The sequence below is a fragment of the Solanum dulcamara genome, chromosome 3 (assembly GCF_947179165.1).
Source record: "Solanum dulcamara chromosome 3, daSolDulc1.2, whole genome shotgun sequence".
Classification (NCBI taxonomy): domain Eukaryota; kingdom Viridiplantae; phylum Streptophyta; class Magnoliopsida; order Solanales; family Solanaceae; genus Solanum; species Solanum dulcamara.
The window spans coordinates 80,441,696-80,457,111 of NC_077239.1; the positions used below are offsets into that span (position 1 = coordinate 80,441,696).

Consider the following 15,416-nt stretch of genomic DNA (forward strand, 5'->3'; position numbering starts at 1 on the left):
CGATCTCCCGTTCGTCATGCTTGATGCATTTAATGGAAAAAGAAGAATAAAATAGAGAAGATCTGAAAAAGAGAGGAAAGTTCATATGTATAGGTAATCTTTATGGACTATATAATATAAAATAAAAATACTTGAAGATAATAAACTATAGTTCAAAATTAATGTAAAGCAATAATAAGACCAAATTCATCTACCTCTTGATTGACTAATTGAATTCAATTATCACAGGTATTGATTGTGGTGAAAGGGGGCCCCAACTTTTTTTGAAAGGAAAAAGTTATAGTTTATGCTTGAATTTGATTGCTACTTTGCAAAATATATGGTAATTTTTTCCCTACATAATTAAAGGGACAAGGCTAATAATCATGAATAAAATAATTCACATAATGTTGAGAGAAAGAAAACAAAGATGTTTCAATAGAGCTTCAACTCTAAAACATAGTTTAAAAGCTAATTTCTTGTTAAAATCTAACATTTTTGAGATCTCGAATACGAAAAATGAGATGAAAATTCATTCAAGGTATACTAGCATCCTATCAAAACTTACTTTCTCGCATATATATAGGCTACATAAATTCGAGAACATATGCACGTCTCAAATTATACAAGTAAAGAGCTTTAATGGGACAACTATTACGCCTCAACCTCAAGCAAGTAGTCCACATTGCTCCATTTACATTGCTCCATTTTGAGCCCGCGCTATCCAATACCATCAAAAATAGTTTCACTTATGTACCAATGCAACAAGAAATTACACCTATGTTGCAATATAGACAGGATGACAATGTGTTACAAAGTTGAAACTCATCGATAAAGAACCAAATTCGCATACTAATTTTCGTCATTATATCTCTATCATGTATGGTACTGCAGATTTCTTTAATTGACCTTTGGTGTTAAGTGATTCGCCAGACAGCGACTTTTCACTGTCCCCCTAGATATGGAAGAAAGGAATGGATTTCTACAAAAGGTTAAAACCTAAGAACTGAAATGACTCTTAGCAAGAACAGCTGAAGATAGAACTGTTAAAACATTTGGCTTTTTTGACTATTTTCCGGACACCCGTCTCCTGGGGTGTGTGTGAGGTCACTTGAATTCTGTCCATTATATTGACCTTAGGGGCATCAAGGATTGTCTTAGGCATCGATAACGCCCACTGCATACCCCAAATTGAGAGAGGCCTCATATATATCAGAGATCGAAAATGTCCATCAGTGGTCCAACCTTCGGGTGTTTGAAATGAGTATCTGCATGATAAAATGGAAAGATAAAGACACGGAAGAAGCCTAAAGCAAAGAGCAAAAACTACATAAATCCTACTGCTATCTTCTATGATGGCAAGTGAATTAAGTCACAGACCAAGAATGGATATGCTTGAACTAGGGTGAAAAGCGCTCGAGGTAAGGTAGACAAAATAAAATGGATTTATTAAAGAAGAAATCTTTTTATCTTCAACATTACAGTTCCACCGTTCATGGGATAAATACTTTTATTTGACCAAGACACATGAAAATAATGGTGTTCTTCATAAGAATTATCTGTTGTTCGTCGTGCTCAAACCAACTATATATGAAGCACGGATACCGGATATCTTAAGATGAACGGGATGTAGGAATTATGTGGGTCTCCCAATGCTGGAAGACCAGTGCGACACCAATTGACCGTGTCCAGAGGAAGAACAGTGCGACACCAATTGACCGTGTCCCTATTTGTTTTTAAACTTGTCAAGTCTTTTATCAAAGGACCGACTATTCATCAACAAAGAAATGTAGGAGGCAAAACATTATTAAGTATTTAAAGTTGGGCTATAGCAACTGCAAGAAATAAATAAGGAAACTTAAATTCTAAAACAAAAAGAGGCCATTTGATGGGAATATTGATCTAGAAGAAGAACGAGGAATATACAAGTCATATTTTTTCTGCTAGCTCATTTCTTTATTTATGTAGACTGCTATATTAATGTTGCTCCCATTTTCTAAAAAGAATAACCAAGAAATACCCTGCGAGTTAGATGCCTCAATCCCAGTAGGCCACAGGTTCAAAACTCAAGCCCACATAGGCCCTCACTTCTACCCACTCCCACTTATATACCAGGCTTCGGTCACCTAGCATGTTTCAAATTCGTGATGCTCTGCCCACACACCTATGTTTCTTCCACACCACTGAACCTAAACCCTGTGGGATCTACTAATGCTGCTCTTTTTTTATTGTACTTTTTGTTGGTAATTCTCGCTGCTACTTAATCTTAAATTAATGATCCATTTCTGGTCCCCTTAATGCTTTATGTTTTTCCTCAGTATTTCATGGTCTCTGGTCTCGGCTGAATTTTTTTCTTCTTGGTCTCTTCATATTTTCTTTTTTCCTAATCGTGACTTCTTGAAGGGACAGTGGTGGACAGCTGCTGGATTCAATATACAAGGCTATCAATTAAAGAAAACACTTTTCATATGACAAACTCCACATAATTTGTTGGTGAAGAGTTATCCAAGATTTGAACATATTTCCATTGAATGGCAAGCCTCGGTGCATGCACTAGAAGGGTGGGGTAGGGTATACTCATTGTGTTGGTAATTTCCACAAGATTGGATAAAATGCAACATAATTTCTTCTGTATATGTAACAAATTACTTGATATATTATGGATACATACAAAAATTATGTCGTTCCAAATCAAGAATAACATGCTATGCATTACCAAATAATGAAATATGTTCTATATGATCTCTTTATAATTAACAGTGTGTCCTCTAGCTATACTTTAAGCAAATTATGTACAGTACTTAAAATCACTTCTTAAAGCAGTGTTTCCTATGCTTCAAACATTTAGGTGTTTGAGTCTTGACACATGTTGATAAACAGGATCTTACAAAACGTGATTGTTTTCAGAGAGTTGCCTAATTTTTACTTGTATATCGTCCAGCTATTTATCAAGCATAATTCACTAAATGATGCAAGGGAAAAGTGATAAGAGTGACGTACCCATAGCCATCCTCTGACCAGCCTGCGGTGAATATGCCTTCAGCTGTAGTGAATGCCTGCTCCTCCATACCAGCATGAAGCATGGTCGCAGCCACACCATATGTGACACCAGTCCATATCTCACGGGATTGCATGCAAGTATCATCCACCTTTCCATTTGGATGCATTCCATTTACTGCACCCATTCTGCCTCCACGAACTTTCATGACATTGAAGTCATAGATCTTTTGAAGAGTACTCTTGATCTTTACCCCATCAAAGAGATCAGGCAAGCCAGAAGATGACATATACCACTGACCAGCTAGCTGATCAGCCTGGATTGACTTACTGTTACTACTAGAACCACTGTCATAGTTAAAATATGAGCCGTTCCATAATTTTTCCTCATATACTGTCTTGGCTTTTATCAATTTGCCTTTGCATTTTTCTGCAAAGGAATAGTCGCCCACGTGCATGGCCATCGCAGCTGCAGCTTGAAGAGCAGCGAGCCATAAACCACCACAGTAAGCACTTATTCCATGAACCGTCCATGTATCATATGTTTGATCTGGGAAACCATCATTTTCAATTAGACAATCATTGTCACGATCAAATTGATCCATATACTCAATTGCAGCACATACAGAAGGCCAGACATCTGTAGCAAAGGAAAAATCTCCAGTTGCAGCGAAGTCCCTATAGACCTGAAGCACAAATTTTGGATTGAGGTCCTTCCATTTACTAGTATCATGTATGTTATAGGCATTCATTTCGTGCCAAGGATCATGCATTCCTAGATCATGAGGAATAGCCCCCCTGGCCTTCCGTATTCCACAATTACCCTCTGCCAGAAACTTCACTTTTCTCCCATCTTCACATAAGACAGCTTTGGCAAATTCCCGCTGAATGCTGAGCTCAATTTTAGGAAATAAAGCAAGAAGTGCAAAGGAGGCATAGAAGTGCACATCATACGTACACCACATAACATATTCTACGCCTTCCAAGTACAGAAACCTACCCACATCATCACTGTCAGTACTTGACCCTGAAAACTTATCAGAACTTGACAACTGGTTGTCTTCCCCATAACCATTATATGCAGTCTGCTCCACTTGTACACCATTTTTGTTCGATTTAACTTTAGTTACTTTGGCTTTATTGCTCGGCCTCGCTGTTCTGGTACTAACCGAGTCTGAAGAAGGCACACAAAAAAAAATCAACCATAGTGATTTATTGGATTTAAAAAGGAATAACGAGCCACTCTTTGTTCCTAAAGCAACATGTTGAACAGGTAGTATGTCAGTCAACAGATGAGTGATAAAACCCAACTCTCTCACAGGTAGAGCTGTTATTGAGATGTCTGGAATTTAGCTGAGTACAATAACACTGTCACTTTTTAAGGACAGCATATGCCAGACTAGAATTGAGAGAGAAGAGAGGGAAGGAGGGAGACTTGCTATGGGGACCCTTCTACTCAAGGTAAACATGCAAACTTCAACTGAACAAAGTCTATCCTTAGACTTCAGTAAACCCATTATGAAAAGGGTTGAAGTAATGGAGGAAAATACAGGAGACTAAGAAGATGTCACGAAATTCTGTCAACTGATATGATATAACTACACGATTATCCATGAAAGAACAAAGATCTCTAAATCGTTCTTCCTTATCCCCTCTGAAAGTAAGATTCTGAGAGACTCAGACCGCATTGTCACTCCACCTGGAGCCCCACAAAATACTTAGTAGGATGCTCCAGACTTATAGAAAAATGTCATTCAGGGTTCAACAGAGTGATGAAAGAGAGCAGCAGAAGCAATCATCTGTCTTCCCTCAACCCGCAAGCACTTCTACCCAACTGTGTTGAATAGGAATCAAACCCCAATCATCCATTCGGATCCAATAGGTGTTTCAAGTGGCAAAATGAGAGGTTCAATATAGCACTTACAATTTAGGATTCGTTCAAGATGCTAATTATTTTTTGAGAAGATAACACTTGTGTATATTGACAAGTCAGTACATGGGTTGCACTGAAACAATATTTACAACAAAATCAAAAGAATCAAAAACTGACTCACAATCCTAACAAATCAAGATTTTAAGACAATAGCAAGTGTAGAATGAAAGAAAAGATGAATACCAATCCAAACTGTCCCACCAGCCACCAGAAAATACAGCTCGTTAAACAGCGTAAACTTGTACCTGTAAAATTCAGTGTCATAATACCTCAGCACTCACATCAGACATATATTTTGACCGTTGTGTGAACAGAGAGTATACAATAGTAATATTCAGCTACAACTCTCAAAAATGTTCAAAGCAAAATAGTGAAACACGAACTCTGTAAATAGCAACAAAAATAAACAAGCAGCCAATAGCTAGAAGAAAGAGCGAAAAGAACAGTACAAACGAAAGAGAACAACAATTACGCTTCCAAACTAGTTGGTGCCGGCTATATGAATCCTCACTAATCATGTTTTTCCATTTAAACTCATCTGAGGCCAATAATATACAAATAAAAATAAGAAGTACAAGAAGTCCTATATATTTTCTAAAGGCTAAAGAAGTCCTAACAAGCTTGGCACTTGAAGTAAATGTACTAACATGACTAAAACATATTCTCAACTAATTGATATCGCCTATATTTTTTTCTTCCGTTGAGCCCTGTCTTTCCCCAAGTCTGCATGGATTCCAAGAGGCAAAAGTAACTACATTGAACATCGTTATCATATGGGCCACTTTACATTCAGAAAAAAATAAGAAGAAAAAAAAGACGACATTGATTCTTCCTCAATATGCTTCATCTGTCCCATTCCATGTCCGACCATACAAACGGCATGTATCAAAAGCAAATACTAACATTATGTTCACCATAATATACTCTAGCGTGTATTTTTCGAATCTCCCTCCACCTCCACGTACTCTGCTTGACTTCAATATAACACTGACGAACAACTTGTTCTGTAGTTTATATGTGCATCATCAGATGTTGTTGGACTAGTTTCAAAAAAATGTTGTTGGACTACTTCAATTATGCACAATATGATTGTTTCAAATGGACAGCTAATATGTGGAATTATTTGGATCTTCCACAAGAATGAACACAGAGAGCAAGTACATACATACATACATACATATTATGTAACAAAATCTTGGTAGTAAACACAATGCGTAATTGGATGTAGGCAGTGTTGGTAAGTCATACAGATCTTATCGCAAAGTTGTATATGTTAATTTTATACTAACCTTCCTTTCTCAAATTATTCTTATGCTCTTAATGATAACTAACACAAAAAAGCATAATGCTATTTCCACAATTGCAAAAACTCTATCAAACTTACCATTCCGGTAGCTTATCATCATTAAGGATAGGATTTTGCCATTTCTCAATTTCTTCTTCCCATAGCTTATAATCTGATCAATGTAGAAGAATAATAATGCCAACAATTAATAAGTACAACTAAGAAATCAAACAGGAATCTAAGCAGAACAGGAGACACTCACTAGTCAATGAATGATGCACCAAATCTACCGCAGCCCTTTCTGAGGTTCCATAAAACCTTGTGTACCGCCTGTAGCAAACCCCCACACCCAAGAGAAGGAAAATAAAAGAGAGAAAAAGAATAAGACAAGCATCTTCTAACACATAGGACTTTGATGAAAAATTAATACCTTGACAAATTTGACAATAATATATGATAGCTTGACAAACTTGACTCTAAAATATGACAAAACTCCTGATATAATTTTGAGAAGTAACAAACTCCTGATATAATTTTTGAGAAGGAGCAAACTCCTGATATAATGAGGATGGAGATTTTCTTTCTTGTTGCCTATTCATCTCATTATGTTTTTACATTTTTGAGGATAAAGTGACAGGTAAACATTGTACTGAACACATTTATAATCAAAATAATTCTGTTCTTAAACAAAAGGTAAAATTGCATTAGTCACAAAGAACCTAAATTTTAACAATATGGGACCACAATCGAGTGTACATCCAACATCCAAGAAGTGTAATCCATGCATGAGATATTACCTATAGTATGACATTCCTTTCATAAATTTAACTTGTGGAGATGACCAAGCAACAGCGAATGCCACGGTACATTTTCCATGTGGTTCAACCCATGCAGATGCAGAAACAGCAGCACAATGTGTCTCCCCAGCTGATGATGGCATGCTTGGTCCTTTGCTGAAGTTCTCTCGATCAAAGTGCCCATCCTTTTAAAAAGATAAGGCAGCCATGAGAAACACATGTATTAATGCCCAAACAGAACTCCTGCTGCAGAAATTTTAACCCATATGGACTGATGCAGGATTTGTCTCCAGATCGGATAAAAAGTAAGGACAATAATGGGCCATCGATTCAAGGTTAATTGATGCACTGGCCACTGGGAAGTGTTAACTATCAGAACATAGTTTAAGCTATTACCTGCATCATTTTACCCCATACATCCTTTGCTGTTACACAGCTTCCCTCAGTCAGGCCGAAACAGGGTAAAACAGTAACACTGACATTCTGAGTTTCGCATGCAGCTACAGCGAAAGTAACTGGAGGATTTTCTTTTGTCCTGTAGTCCAGCCAACAACACATCTGTCAGCACGACACTCAAAATTTCATATCATAGATCTGGGTCCACAAAAGAGAAAATAACACCTCGACCATGACGCATGGAATAAATGCCATTTTTCCTTTTGTCATGACCAAGGATGCCATTATCCCAAGAGGGACACCCCAGAGAAAGGTCAATAACTGTTACTAGCAGTTAATACCATGTTAGAATTTTAAATCTAGTCTTCTACCCATCTAAAAGCAACTCTTGAACATCAAAAGCAGAAAGGCAGCAAATCAAACTAGTAGAATAATATGCAATATCAAAGCAGTAGCTTACTAAAACCGGAAAGAAAAGATAAGCTTATCCTTTTAACTTTTTGCTCTACTCAAAGTTCAGTCTGGCACATGGATTAGTTGATAAAACTGTACACAGACATCCACTTGCCACTTTGAGCTCAAGTCACGTGCCTTAAGCCTCGCAGTGGATGACTGTCTCATTAAATATGTGTTCAATTGAGAAATTTTTTGAAGTCCCTTGTATCTCGTATGGTCAGAATTGTCTAATAAAAAACCAATAACATTCTCTAATCGTCAAAAGTTAATACATATATACAGAATAATGGATGATTATACTATAATGACTGAAAGATTTAGGCCTGTCCATTACTGTTTTAACAGCAGCTCTTCAGTTCTAGAGAAGGGAGAAGCAAAGACTTAAGAGCCCAGATATATAAAGATACAATGTGCTATGAAACATTATTCTCCAACGCAATGCTAGATCATTTTTTTGCTTGACTACTCTAATCGTAAGTATTTAAGAGGAAAGATATTTAGAGCCTCTCTGGAAGTTGTTTATAAGTGTTGACATGTAGAGACAAACAATTTTGTTTTTCACTTCTCCAGTCACAGCCTTTCCTTGACTTTCACCAACTACAAAACTGAAAATACCGAGGAACATCTGCAAACCAACCGTCATATCTAGCTAATAAAGTTTGATGACTTGCTTGTGATGTAGGAGTACGCCAGAGACCCCATCTTCACCTCTGTCAAAAGGAAGATAAAGAAGAGTTGGAAATCATGGAAATCAATTGCAAAAATGGAAGATAATTGAGATTGCTTGATAAATACTCACATAAATGGTTCGTTCACGTGATCTCCTGATAGATGTGAGACACCTCCAATTGAATTCTGTACAAAACAAATAATTGTGACTGAATATTGAATAATCCCATAGTCTTTTACTGAAGGGGACACAATAGCAACAACCAGAAGAGTGGAACCACTTACCGCCCATGTAAAAAGAAGGCTGACTTGTGCCCTTTCCTTCCCAGTGTTCACCAACTGCCAAGAGACAAAAGAAAGACGCTAATAAGCACACAAGAGGAGCAGTTATTCAAGTCCCTCGGATCAAGCTTGATGCTGATCATATTATGTAATGTCACTTCATTAATTTCCAAATGACTTCCGACTTTTTGCATTGGAGTTTAGCATGTCTGCATGTTAAAATTTTCTGGATCTAAAAATGTCCAGAAACAGGATACAAATATGCTTTAATTGACTCTCTTGCAAGGAGAAACGGTTAAATCTGAGCATTGAAAATAGCAGTTAAGAAAATATTGATCCACATGAACCATTTTTTTAAAAGAAAATCAGCGTGAACCATTCACATGACTTCTGGTTCCACCACAATTCAAGATCCTCATAGATGATGGCTTGTGCTGCAAAGTTGCATTTAGCGTACACTAAAATTGTGTTTCACTTTGAGATCATTCAATAGATGTATATATTATATTACAGGGATAAGGAAAGTCATGCATCATAAGAATGACATTTTTTTTCTCAAAAAAAAAAACTTTTTTTGATTGCGTCATTAAACAGACAGTTACTTCATTTGATCAAAGAATCACATCATTCAATAGAACGAGAAGCAGCATTTGAAAGGTCATATAGTAGAACAAGAACGCATACAGTGTAAACAAAAACTGATGTAGGAAGACTGCTCTCGCTGTAGTCATGTGGGATGAAAGGTGATATTTGCCGACAAGAAACTTTCAGTTCTGGATCTGGTTCACCTGAATATGAAAGAAAAATCTAAATGACATCTATAGAAACTCAGATAAATTAATACTTCAGAGAATAAGTACAGTACCATCATATACTGTCCAAGCCCGAGGAAAGAGTGCATGATATGTAGAATGTTGTCCACTCAGATTCCAGCCCCATGATGATATACCATGATCACTAGCCTTCCTGTAAGATGGACACCCCAGACATGAGAATCTTCACATTTTACCTTTTCCTCTTTTTCTATTCTCTCTTAAAATGTAAATGGAATTCAGGTATCAAGTCGGGGGTCGGAATGATTTTAACAAGAGGAAGCTCATTTACTTCATCATAAACAAATCAATTCACACCTCACTTCAAAACAGTAGACCTCATGTACGCATTAGCACAAAAGCCACTGAAACTTAACATAAGCATACCGCTAGTTATTTCTTAATAAGTTGTGTATGAAGTGTAGTAACAGTATGGCATCGAAGGGACTTTTTTCTTTCTTTTTTCTATCTTTGAGACAAATTTCAGCAAGTTGGTTGTCCATCAGCTGTTGAACTTTCTCTTTATTTCGACAAGAGACTCCAATTTTTTCGACGCGTGATCAATTTTGGATTTTTTAAATTTTAAATTCCAAGGAACTACTGATGTGGTTAATGAATGCAAGAAATGGAGAAAACATATCAGAAATGGAAGGAAGATGGATGTTAAGGGACATCCCCTCCCACCGACCTACCCACAACCAAAAAAAATCATTTATCACAATAATGAAAGAAGAAATTTACTATCAGTTGGCATGAAGTTGAAATTAGTCTTCAGATACTTAGTTCCTTACCCTAGACCTTCATGTTCTCCTGGAGATAAAACAGATGCATATTTTTTATTTCCTCCATCCCGGGATATGAATATCTGCATTATTAAAGAAGAATCGTGATAAATTAAGCATTATCACCATATATCCAAGACAAGGAATCATGATAACTTAATTTAATCACACATCCAAGACAAGGAATCATGATAACTTAATTGCTTTAATCACACATCCAAGACAAAAAAGTCTTCCCAAGCAACAACTCTGTTATAACTATCCGCTTCAAGTGATTTTTTTCTTTTGAGATGCTTGACAGCTTATCGTGATACAGGACTGTTAATTCTATCACATGCATATACCTGCTCTAGAAAGCCAACTGGATTGGCTCAACCCAACTCACAAATCTGCAACGGAATCTTAAATTTAATAGCAGTTGCTTAATTAAAAGATCCACCAATGGCATGTCTAATTCCGTTGAAGGAGGGCATTTTTAATCCTAAAACTAAAGTTAATGGCAAATGGGATCCAATAGGTGGAAGGACAACTTTTTAAAGTCTTTTCTAATATGTTGGGGGAATTCTGACTCTTTTCCATTTAATTATATCATCAGATAACCCATTTATTCTCTTGTCATGGCTAATTTTTCTAATAAAGGTATTTTGCTGACGGGAAGTATTAACACTAACTTTTAAGACTAATATTGTAAAGAGTTAAAAATTCCTTTCAAAAGAATGATCACAGAACACTATATAAATTTTTCCTAACCGAGAAATCCGTTGTTTTAAACATCAAGATATGGTGTATGATGGCTCCATCCCTCTACCCTTCTCCACTTCAATAACAGATTTGGTTCTACCAGCGTAGAACTCGTGTAGTACACCTACCACACATCCCATGTTTGTAACTTTGCTGCTGAACCAATGGCCTAGGGCTAAAACATGATATACATATGTACAGAACCTATGAAAAAATCACATTTTTTGTTGCATGATCAGTATGCTTCATTTTAGATCCAGAGTTTCTGATTGTTTGCTATGAAAAGGAAAGGATAACAGTGGCATGACTAGCTCACACATCATGAACTCACACTGATTGTTCCTCATTCGTAAAACCACAAAACAGCATCAAAATATCCAAATAAAGATATTTACTGAAAGAATATAGAGTTGAAGGAACGAGCAGTACTGAGAACTGATTGGCCATGATTGGAGAAGCCTCACACGTTCCAGGAAGAATTTGAAAGTGCCTAAACTCGCCTCTAAAGCCTCTAGATATGCTGCCGCTCCTGTGATGTTATAAGTTTGATACATCATCAGATCAATAAAAACAATTCCAAGATGGCAGAAGAGCAGCCATTCACTAGTCTATACATCGTTTGTAGCTGGTTAGAGTTATGCAAGTATTAGTTAGTAATACAGAGATTAGTTATGAGGAAATCTATGTATTATTTTATGCATGATTTCGTTATTTATTCATGTATTAATTATTGCATCTTCTATCCTGCAAAAAAATAATACATAAACTACCTCATAACTTATTCATGTATTAGTTATGCAGGTTTCTAAATTACAAACCAAACACCAAACATAGTATTACTTATGCAAGATTTAATACATGAATAACTTAGCTTCTAACCAACTACCAAAGGACCCCTATACACACTTACCCCATTCCTCCAAGGGGAACACCCTGAGATGCTGATGGTTTACAGCGTTCTCGTGTAAAGGGATCAATTGGAGCTCTCTGCACATGTAAGAGAACGGTAAGACCTTGCTTTAATCCCTTATCTTACAACACTCGTTCCAAGCATGAAATTATTCTAGTGGTTACCATAAACCAGATGAGATTGAGAAAGTTACCCTTCCATAGGACGCTTCTTCCCTTACATATGACCATAGACGTATACCAAGCCGAACCTAAAAAGAAAAGAAAAAAAAACAAAGATTTAAGACAAAGCAACAAGACAAAATCCAGGAGAATTTTTCCTATCTGACAATGGTGCTAAAAGCCTAAAAAAGACTTGCATACCATTTTTATTGCCTCTGTGAATGTGACACTAAATTCTTTTAACTTGCTAGCATGGCTGTTTAGTTTCCTTCTCCAAGCTTGAGATGGTGGTGCAGCACTATCAAAATCAAACTGCAGCAAGCAAAATACAAGGGAGGTCACTAAAACTATAAAAGAATTGAACATCACAAAGCGAAAATCCCAGCGGAGGCAAAAAGCACTAATGATTTCTTCCCCCTGTCCAATCCTTTGAGGACACCACCCCCAAAAAAACACTCTTTCGAAAAACAACAAAAACTAAAGGAGATAAATATGGGAGTTGCAGGACCAACATCAAGACATTAGAAAGAAAAATGATTCAGTTCATTACAACTTCAAACATCCTTAACAACATTTTCCTTGAGCCGAGGGTCTATCGAAAACACTCTCTCTACCTCAAAGAAGGTAGAGGAAGGTCTGCGTACCCATTTGTGGGATTATACCAGGTATGTTGTTGTTCTTGTTCTTAAGTATGACTTATGGCTTTTAAAAGTCAGCAAATATTCACAATAATATTCAACTGGTCCCATAAATTTTCAACATGGCATAAAACAACAAAACTTAGTTCATTACAAACAAAATAACAGAACTCAAGTAGTTAGATAACAAAAATTAGGACTACAACTTACCAATTGCAAAGTTGCTTTAGTTACGTACTCCTCAGGTGGCCATGAGTTCTTCCTATAATGAAACAAAGTACCACTCACCATCTTTATTCTAACTCTATAAACCTCTCACCACGCCCTTTAACCACTCAAAATCCAATCTTTCTCCAATCAAAAGAACCTCAAAACCATTTACCAAATTCCCATATACACAAAACACCAAAATCTCTTGTCTCTCTTCAGCAGAACACCAAACAGTGCCTTAACCCCCAAAAAAGCAAAAAAAAAAAAAAGAAGGTTCAATTCTTCCACCAACTTCCTCTTTCAACTACTACACTACAAAACTTTGATCAAAATTCACTTTGATCCCAAATCTCAAACAGAGAAAACACAAAACCAAAACTTGGGTATTATAAAGATTGAATTTTTTTTGCCCAAAATCCAATTTTGGGAAAATTTCAAAAGAAATAACCAAAGAATATGTTTTGGGGTTGTTGATTCTTGGGTTTATTGTATTCTTTTTCTATACCCTCTTCTTCTTTTTTTTCCTTGGCTGGATTTTCTTGAAAAGGTGTTGAGTATTGAGAAGATCCAACACCAGTAAACCAGGAATTCTGCAACTGTGTCAAACAGTTGCCAAGTGTATCATCAAAGAAATATAATTTGGGGCTTCTTGTTTATGTAATTGTAAGGGTCTTATTACACTTTTGTTGATGTGTAGAGAGAGAGAGAAAAATTTCTAGAGAGAGAAGGGATGATTGAAGAAAAAGAATTTCTAATATTATATGATAGTGATATGATAATGAGAAGCTGTCTCACTTTTTGAAAAGGTATAAATAATTTTAAGTCAAGTTATCAAAAAAATAAAAAATTACTATATAAAAAAAAGGTATCAAAATAAATAATTTATAAAATCTGAAAAAAATAAAATATACATAATTTTTATCTGATTCTCAATTCAAATATAAAATATACACGATTTTTATCGATTTTCAGTTCAAATATAAGAGTACTCCAAATATAATAACTAGTAAAAAAAAACAATACAAATCATTCAGAAGAAAAGATGATAATTTTTGTTATTAATAACGATTGGTAATTTGTATTTGAAAAATATTTTCAAAATGTATTTTTAAGCGTTAAGTTACAAAAATATTTACTATGGATTAATTTAGTAAAATGTAACTTTTTACTATATGAGTAATCTTGTTTTAAAGCAACTCAAAAGCATTTAATTTGCAGGAAAAAAAATTAAAAAAAAATTTGCTTAAATATTTAAATATAGTCAGTCTCTACTAATATTTAAAAAAATACTTATTGCTCCACTAAGAACTTGGCCGGAGACATTAATGTTTAAAATTAATTATCTTTTAAAAAAACAAATTACTTTGGGCATTTTAAGAACTTAATCAAGCAAACTATTAGTATGACTTAAATCTTGTACCTATAAATTACAATAAAAATATTACATAATAATTAGTGAATTACCATTTAATTTTTAAACATATATTTACTTGAATATCATGTTTAAAAATAAAAATAAAAAGTCTTAAAACTTATTTTGCCATCAGAAAAAATTAAAATATTCCTTTGAAGTCTAAAGTTTGTGGTGTACATGGTATCTTCTAGAATAATAAATATGACAATAGAGGCGTTATTAGAATTTAAGTTTATACGTTTTAAATTTAGCTGATAAGAAAATTAACCAATTGACCAAATCAAATGAGTATCAATAATTAAACTAAGATAAATAAATCATATCTTACACATGAAACTCATTGTTAAGAATTGTAACTAATTTAAAGTGTATACGAGCTATTTACTGTATAATTTATTTTATTCACATAAATAAATCATATTGTAATTCGACGTCAGGAATAACTAAGTCACCTAAAAGATTCTAGAATTCAATTTTATATCTTTATAAAACAACTTCATTTGTTTTCTAGAATTCTTAATATATTTTTTAATGATTGAGCACAAGAAAGAGACAATTAATTAAAAAAATTACACTTCTCAATTAAAAGAGAATTTTAATTTTTTTTTTGAAAAATTTAGGTTGCTTTGATTAGTCATATGACAAAAAATATTTTTTCCCTCATTTTTTGTTATTTGAATAATTACTAAAATCAATTTCAATTGTTTTCTGCATCATTTTTTTATTAGTATTGATACCAGCTTTAATCCATGTCTCTTTATTAATTTCTTCGTTTTATTACTTGATCTATGTTAATCTGAGATAATACTTTAAAAAAAATTACTTAGAGATGTATTTTACTAAATTCAATTTATTGCTTTGAAACTCTTAATTTGTCTACTATTACATCTTATTTGGATGGTTGTTACCCGTTGTATTGTATTGTATTGTTAATTTAAATACAATATTTATTTT

At 34.8% G+C, this 15,416-nt stretch overlaps 1 protein-coding gene across 1 annotated transcript; it reads right to left on the minus strand.

Annotated features, from left to right (window-relative positions):
• Positions 1-389: 389 nt before the first annotated feature.
• Positions 390-13,782, minus strand: LOC129883259 (uncharacterized). Its single transcript, XM_055957885.1, has 18 exons — positions 13,049-13,782; positions 12,402-12,512; positions 12,233-12,289; positions 12,040-12,116; positions 11,559-11,658; positions 10,398-10,471; positions 9,660-9,760; positions 9,479-9,582; positions 8,798-8,851; positions 8,643-8,698; positions 8,515-8,553; positions 7,388-7,526; positions 6,992-7,176; positions 6,457-6,524; positions 6,294-6,366; positions 5,093-5,154; positions 2,980-4,150; positions 390-1,247 (listed from the first exon to the last, which is right to left on the minus strand). Exons 1-18 carry the CDS (start codon positions 13,127-13,129, stop codon positions 998-1,000), a joined length of 2,802 nt encoding a protein of 933 aa, XP_055813860.1. The 5' UTR covers positions 13,130-13,782; the 3' UTR covers positions 390-997.
• Positions 13,783-15,416: the final 1,634 nt, after the last annotated feature.